The following is a 9,069-nucleotide window of genomic DNA, read 5'->3' on the forward strand; positions in this document are numbered from 1 at the left end:
ATAATTTTCTATGTATTTAATTTCCTATGTTCCTAATTTCTTCTCAAATCTTACATAATTAATTTCTTATAAGAATACTAACGAGTAAAAATTGGATAGAACATTCCTTTGAAATAACTTTCTATCAAATGATAGAAAAATTGTAATATGGTCAAATAATTTTAACTGGTAATGTATAAATGCATGCATCAGTTTGTTATAAAATGAGAGAAATTCGATCGATCGTATCGAGATATTGCTGAGTTGGAATAGAGTGGTAGGGATATCTGATTCGTTATCGAAAGAAACAACTCTCTCTCTTTCTTTCCCTTTTTTACTCATAAATGTATATATATATATATTATATATATATATATTTAAACATCTGCACAAAGAACTTTATCCACTTTTAATCACTTCGGCTTACTGGGCAGTTGAACAGCAACGTATCACATGACTCGTAAAGCCGAATAAACGTTTGTAGAAGAAGAAGAAGGAAAAAAAAGATCGATTTGAAATAATAATCGTTGCATTCGTTAGAAGCATGACGAGAAAATGATTCGTAATAACATATACATAAACATTTCTTCGAATAAACCGCATTATTCGAAGAAATTAACTACTTTTATCATAAGAGAAATGAGATCGAAGAAATAACGATAAATAAAAGAAATATTAATGTCATCGTAAAGATTATGAAAGTAATGATTTGCTTTCTATAAAGAATTACACATGATTCACAATTTGTTATCCATGTAATTGTCATTTCTTGTGTTAGTGATTTAAACACAAAGCGAGAGAAAGTTCGATGATTTGAATTTTAAACACATAACTTGCACGATGAATGTAAAATTATTTCTTCTTTTGTTTCTTAATTAGTAAAAAAACATGTGTTAAATTATAAATAAATTTAATTTTAGATCTATGAAATATATTGTGCACATAGTAAATATTTTAAATTCTGTATGAAATATTAAATAAGGAAAAATGAATATAAATATTAAGTACGTGTATATTATAGTCTAGCTAAAGATTACTCTCGGTTGACAAGGAAAACTAATTAGTCCGTGCACGAAGGCCTACGTATTGTCCTACGCTGTTGATTCGTCTCGTACGACAATGGATTCCAACGACAATGGCCACGATAATCGATTTAGACTGCATTCAAAGGTACGAACGGAAGTTAGCAAGACGCGCGTGAATCGCGGATTCGTGAACGAGTAGTGAACGATAAAAAAAAAGGAAAGGAGAGAATGAAAGAGAGAGATGGAAAATGTAAAAGAGAGATTAGAAAACGCTGATTCTCAAATATGCCTGGGGGCGACAACCATGAAGATCTCGATTTTACACAAAAAATTCGTTTCGAGTACCGCGTTATGTAAAAAGGGAATAAAAGAAAAAGTATCGGTATGTGTGTATATGCGTGTGTGAAAGAGGGAGAGAAAAAGAGAGAGAGGATCAATGAAAAGACGAATTTCATTAGACATCCCTCTTTCTCTCTCCCTCTCTCTCTTTCTCTTTCTCTATTTATCTATCTATCTACCTCTCTGTCTCTGTCTGTCCTTTTTTTTTAATTCTTTTTTTTTCCGAGCCCTTCCTCGATATGCATCAGCGACCTGTCTTAATGTAGCGTGCATATGTAATAACGATTAGCCTATGCCGGATACAATGACTGGATGAACAGCAAACAGCATGCACGTTCAACTTATATGTATCTACGTGTTTTTCATGTATGCATTGGTCAATGACCCGTTACTTGAAAATTCAAGTTTAATGATGATTATAATTATAACATTTTAAAAAACGTTGTAATATTTAAAGAATATCAAGTCGACATTACAATTTTTATGAATTATTTGTATACTATTTATCGTTTAATTATTTAATTTTATATCTTGTAAAAGTAAATCGAATAAGATTGAGGATTATTATGCTATTTGTGTTTCTGCATAGAAATATAATATTAATTATTTTTAAACATCTTTTATTTTAATATATTGAAATTAAAGTATCATTACTTATTCATATCTTTCATAACCACGTGGTTTCTTAGCGGTAAATAATAGACCAATCAAATCACACCTTCCACGACATTTTTATAATTCGCGGGACAAATCAGAGTACAGTTCTACTACGTGTAAGAATTTCGTATTAAAACGAGAAAGCTAAACTCAGTCGGTCAAGTCACTGCACTGTAATTTTTTTCAAAACTTCCTTCGATTTTAATATATATTAACTTGAAATTATTTTCTATAATTTTATGAAGAATATAGTCTTATTCTTTAACTTAATAATAAGTATTTTAAGTGTATTGGAGTTATTAGACTATATTATATACCGTGTTATTTTATTTGTTTACTTTTACTGAAAATGTACATACCAGCAGTTCCGTTATAAGCCAAACTAACTTATCTACAAAGCAGCCATTTAAGAGTTTTCAGTGTCTGCTGGTGTTGCTGAAATTAACCCCACCAAGCGTAGCTTGGGCGGAATTCGTATCGTAATACATTACAGTTTATAATGCATTTTCTAATACGGTGTACTATTAATATTTACATTATTCTTTTGAGAGTGTAATTCTAATTACAAAGGAGAAAGAAAATGTTGAGATTTCTTTCAAGACGACGGGGTCGTAGTGTTACTGGGCAAAACAACTCGTCCCAGATTAAAAATCAGAGGTTACTTAGCAATAAAAATGTTGTGCAATGTAGAGTTGTTTTATTAGATGGTACTGACTTGCCTATCGAATTATCGGTACTTTATTTATTTATATTTATATTTATATTTTTATATTTTTATATTTTTATATTTAAATAATTGAAATTATATTTACGTCTATATATATATACGTTTACATTTATTTGTACAGAAAAAAGCACTGGCAAGCGATTTGTACGAACAGGTTTTTTATAGTTTAGATTTGATTGAAAAAGATTACTTTGGATTACAATACACCGATAGCAATAATGTTCAACATTGGTTGGATCCAACTAAACCAATAAAAAAACAAGTCAAAAGTGAGTGCTGTTATTTGAAATTCTTTGATACATATTTTTATCAAATTGTATTATTGTCAACTGTATATTCTTTTTTGTTGTACAGTTGGACCACCATATACACTACGACTTAAAGTGAAGTTTTATTCCTCAGAGCCTAACACATTGCGTGAAGAATTAACTCGGTATCAATTCTTTTTACAATTAAAACAGGATGTATTGGAAGGTAAACTTCATTGTCCACATCAAGTAGCCATTCAATTAGCTGCTTTGGCTCTTCAATGTAAGAATTTCTAATGTAAAATTTGTAACATTTTGTAGTAGGAATATGCTTGCGTCTGATGGTAGACACATTTATTTTAGCTGAATTAGGTGATTATGATCCAACAATGCATAGCGCAGCAACCGTATCAGAATTCAGATTTGTCCCAGGGCAAACAGAACAAATGGAATTAGAAATACTAGAAGAATATGCCAAATGTTCAGGTCTCAGTCCAGCGCAAGCAGAATCAGCTTATCTCAGTAAAGCAAAGTGGTTGGACATGTATGGAGTTGACATGCACACGGTTCTTGGAAAAGATGCTTGTGAATATTCGTTAGGCTTAACACCAACTGGTATACTAGTTTTCGAAGGCATGCAGAAAATAGGTTTATTTTTTTGGCCTAAAATAGGTCGTTTGGATTTCAAAAAGAAAAAGTTAACTTTGGTAGTGGTAGAGGAAGATGACGAAGGAAGGGAACAGGAGCATACATTTGTTTTTAGACTAGTCAATGAGAAGGCATGTAAACATTTATGGAAATGTGCAGTTGAACATCATGCCTTTTTTCGTTTACGTGCTCCAGTCAAAGGTACAAGTGGGCGTCAAAATTTTTTTCGCATGGGTTCACGTTTCCGTTATAGTGGAAAAACAGAATTCCAAACTACTCAATTGAATCGTGCTCGTCGTACTGTTCAGTTTGAACGCCGACCGAGCCAAAGATATGCACGTCGACAAAGTCATGTTCTACGAGAACGTCAACGCCAACAAGTTGATCAGATACAGCCACCGCCTACTAGTCAGTAATTTTTTTTATTTATTATTATTGTTGAACTCTAGAATAGATAGTAATGATAAATTACAATTTGGTAGCCGAAGAAGAGCCTCTGCAACGTCAACCAAGTCACGCTAGTACAAAATCATCAGAGTCCAGTGTTCAAGGGGCGTCGTCACCTTTGGTAGATTCTTTATTAAAATCTCTTGCTAAGGATCAGCAACCTCTTGAACCAAGGAATCAAACGACAGTTGTTAATACTGAAAAAGAATCAGAACCTATGAAACCTATATTGCCTGTTGAAAATCAAATAGCTAATCAAGTGCAATTAGTGCCTAATAATCAGGTCGGTGGTACTCTATCGTTACCACCTCGTACTCCTATACCGCCAGAATCACTTAAATGTAACATATTAAAAGCAAAAGCCCTCGAACAGGGGAAAAATTCTAATTTAATATCTATCACATCTGTGGATGCATCTGCAATTACAGTCAAAAACAGTCAACATTCCGATGCAGCTACTATCGTTTCAGTGGTAAGCTATTTTTATTTTGCTATAAGATTTATCTTGCTTATGTATTTAACTGTATTGTGAATTTGTTTACTTATATTAAAAATTAAGTTTGCAAGTAAATACATAAATCAGTAAAGTACATATATATAACAATAAGTATACAAAAAAGTGATCAAGTCCTTCAAAATCATGTCCTACGTATTGTTTCGCATAATCAGCTTTCAGCTATAAAGTTGTTTGCTTTCTTCTGCTCTTCTTGACTATAGGGTGGAGACAAATTAACGCTTTCTGTAAGCGGAGCTGAAGTAAGCCCAGCAGCAGATTCCACTGTAACTGTAACACATTTCTCATTGGACAATTGGGGCCAAATAGAACAAACAACAACACCATTAAGTCCAAAATCAAATCAATCACAAAATCCATTCAATCCGTTTACCATCGATAGTAAGAATGAAGTAATGACTAATGAAGGCTCTGAAACTACTACTGACACAGTCAGTACAGAAGATGAAAGCAAAAAGAATACGAATCCTTTCATAGATTCTAATCCATTTTTGGGCTTATTAAACCCTTTTAAAGAATTACAACCAACAGTGGAAAAGAAAAATGAGCCAGATGCTACTATTACTACTACTCCTATTACTCCTACTTCTCCTACGACTACGACTACAACTACGACTACCGATAATAAAACAGCTCAAGCAAGAGTTGTTAAAACCGAAGAGATTCAAACAATAAGAACAACGATTACACACAAGGTTAGTTCAATCCCTCTGGTGCTTGCAAATATTACATTTAAGACTTATAATGCTAGCTGTGCGTTCGCTTCATTTTATACATTACGCAATATATACGCATAAATTTTTGTAATACTGTTTCTATGAAAAAGAAAATATGTTTTGACATCATACGATCTATTATTCTGTTTATTGTAAAGGATGATAGTCCAGCTGTTTCGGATATCAGTCCATGGTTAGTAGCAGATCCGTCGCAAGTTGCAACAATGGAACAATCACCAGGCAAACAAACAGTCATAACTAGAAAGACGGTAATAACAACACAACTATAAATCAATGATCATATTATTTTTGTTATCTTTTTATATTTTAACTCGCAACATTCCTATCATATATTCGATGCAACAACAGCAGCTAACTAATATGACTTTTATTTTCAGTCTATTTATTATCTTTTTTTACATGTCTTTTATTTTTTTATTATTATTTTTTCCCTATAAATAGATGACATAAATTTATAATCTTTGAATAAATAAAAAGACATATTTGTGATAAAGTATTCGACGGGAAAAAAACTATAAAAATTATTTTTTTATAGTAATAAGTATTCGTAGGTCGAACGACTTTAAATTAAAGTTTTGCATTTAAATATTATTATTATTTTTTTTAACAAATAAATGCATAACTGATTTACATTGCATATTACTTTAAATATGCTTTACGTTTCGTAAATATTACGATACTAAACTCTTACAGATCTTAAATAATATATTACGAATAAGTGTCCTTAAGGTTCAGTAATATGCGTTCAATATGCATTTATACCAGATATAAAAGCATGGTGCTTGTGTTCGATACAAAGACTATAAAGAACAAGAAGACAAATAAAGAAAAAAGCTTCAAGCATTTATATATAAGCATTTATATATATCGATGTGCCTTTGAATTAAAAAAAGTACATTTATTCTGGAGTATATATAATATATACTAGATTGATATAAGTAAATATGTACCTTCAAATATATATTTCCAAAAGAAAAAAATAATAATTTAGAGCCATATATACTGTTACTTATTAGAACACAACATATTTACTATACGTAACAGCCGTTTCATATATATATATTATATATATAAATATTATTTTACTATTAATTTAAGATATTGCCATCGTGTTATTGCATATTATATAAGGAAGAAAAGTTCTTACAGACAATATTTTTACAACTACGAACAATAATGATTCTAATCAGCCAAGATTTGAATGAAAAGACTCATCGTAGATTGTGCAATATTATAAACATAATCATTTTCAAGTATAATTAAATAATACTTGATTACAATGTCATAATGACACAGACCAATATAATAAAAATCGATTTAAAGTATATAAATATATAAAGTAAATTTTAACAAATCTGTATATCTTTTAAAAATATTTGGAATTATAAGTAAGACTGATAATTAAATTTTAAGAAGCTTTTATATACAAACATTTTTATATAAAATATTTATAAACAAATGTAATATAAGCAAATAATCATTAACCCTTTCGATACACTTCCATCATACAGATACATGCATCATAAATAAGATTCTACTATGCAGGCCAGTTACAATTTGAATGTACATTTGTTCACAAAGTAAATAAAAAATGGATTATTACAATGTAATGCATTTTAAAATATTCAGATTTTAAAAATTGTAAACCGAAGTATATCATTGAATTGCTATAATCAATAATAGTATTAAAAGGGTTAATAGTATTATAAATGAATTGAAATTCTAATACATTCTTTGTGACTTCGATCAGATTAATAAATTAAATAAATCAAATTGTAATATTATATAAGTAATACGTAAACATTTGAAAGATAATATTGCACAATCTGATTTATTAAATAAGTGCAGCTTAACAGTATTGCTTAATATTTTAAATTGTACACAATAAAATTGGAAAGGCTGTATTATATTCTTCGTATATTATATTAAAAATGTTTTGTAAAAAAGAGAATATAAATTATCGAAGAATATATATATATATATATTACTATGTTTTAAAAAAAACATCGACCAACGAGAATGGAAAGTAATACATTGTTTTGTTAATACAATGTATACTGCATTTATATATAGAGATTATAGTAATATAAATATATAGTATATATGTATAAATCTGTTAATTTTGAGATTTAACATATTCGCTACTGGTGTCACATATCTGCGACACATTGATTTTCATCGAGAGCCCAGCGTTATACATATGTCATTTTAATCAACATGAAAAATAAATTCTGGGCTATTGTTGGAAACACTTCTTCATTGTACGATAGCGAACATGTTAACAACTAAAGTAAATAATTTTTCAAATTATTATGCACTTTAATTTTATAAACAATAATCAATAGATCAAATTTATAAACCAGCACTCGTCACTATAGTTCATTGATAAAACTAAGAAATGATTTTTATTTTGAAATGAGAGAAAAAATAACGTTTTTATTTCCATAAAAATTAACTTATATAATTGATTATTCATACTATTAATTATTTAACTAAATTTTAAATATTTTAGCTTAAATTACATTTTCTTTTATTTTATTTTTCTTTATTAACAAATCATTTTTCTATCAGAAAACTTTGTATGTATGGACGGAAATGGCCAGAAAATATTTAAATTCAACTGATCAACTATAACAATATGTTTTATATTAATGAATATTAATGGAAGAAAGTTTTTGACCTTTCTATCAAATATACAGGATCAATACAAATAATATATGACACATGTATACACATATGACATATAGTTAATTCCTCTCTACTTTCTAATATAATTCCTTAGAACAATACGTACTTAATTTAATTTTAAAATCGAATAAAAATTAATTGAATGTATAAATATTTATTCTAACGGAACATGACGAATGACATTGTTTTAAAAATAAGAAAAAAAAAGATCTAATTATTTTATATATTTTACTGAGATGTACTTATTATATTAAATGTCAATAATTGCATATAAAGCATAACATAGAACTTTAAAATACACGATAAATAAATGTAAGTAATTGTTTATCATATATGTTATTATTATTATTATTAATAATATTATTATTGTAAAAGCTTATTTTTTTCACCAGTTATTTTCTATTTTTTTTATATATATTCTATAAATTTTACTTATTGTTATGCTTCTATATAACTATTGACAAACATTCATTAGATCATATTTACATATTATGCTTGTCATATAGTATACACAATGCAGAAAATTATTTTTACTATTTCTTTGCATTATATTTTATATTTTTTCATTTTAATTAATAATGCCATAAAGCAGGGATCCTCATACTTTTTTGCTTGGCAATCACCGCGTCGAACAAGTATTTGCTGACCCGAACAAATATTTTCTTTTACCATCTTTTCTTTCACTATCATAAACTCGCAGACATACTGCACGTATAGTGTGGTCAAACTGGCTTTGAATTAATTTTCAGTCGTTGCGCGTCCAGGTATTTTTTAGTTTTCCTCAAATTTCTGCGTCCCCAAAATTAATTAATCGCGACCCACATTTTTTGGAATCCTGCCATAAAGCATAATATGTAAATGTAAGCATTTTAAACGACACTATACACTTCATTAGAGTACCAATATATATATATATATATATATATAGATCTATCCATAACATTAATACAGGCAATTTATTAATTTTATTTTTGCTTATGTTTTTAGTCATCCATAATTTGTGTTATATATTTTGATATAAATATACATATGTGTATGTATGTGTGTACATTATATATAC

General features: G+C 28.7%; 1 protein-coding gene across 1 annotated transcript; it reads left to right on the top strand.

Annotated features, from left to right (window-relative positions):
- Window positions 1-2,394: 2,394 nt before the first annotated feature.
- On the top strand, window positions 2,395-5,606 carry LOC122516162 (band 4.1-like protein 5). Its single transcript, XM_043633753.1, has 7 exons — window positions 2,395-2,733; window positions 2,849-2,996; window positions 3,082-3,258; window positions 3,339-4,031; window positions 4,106-4,542; window positions 4,788-5,279; window positions 5,459-5,606. The coding sequence occupies exons 1-7, from the start codon at window positions 2,581-2,583 to the stop codon at window positions 5,588-5,590; spliced, it is 2,232 nt and encodes a 743-aa protein (XP_043489688.1). The 5' UTR covers window positions 2,395-2,580; the 3' UTR covers window positions 5,591-5,606.
- Window positions 5,607-9,069: the final 3,463 nt, after the last annotated feature.

The sequence above is a fragment of the Polistes fuscatus genome, unplaced genomic scaffold (assembly GCF_010416935.1).
Source record: "Polistes fuscatus isolate 324 unplaced genomic scaffold, CU_Pfus_HIC Scaffold2, whole genome shotgun sequence".
Classification (NCBI taxonomy): Eukaryota; Metazoa; Arthropoda; class Insecta; order Hymenoptera; family Vespidae; genus Polistes; species Polistes fuscatus.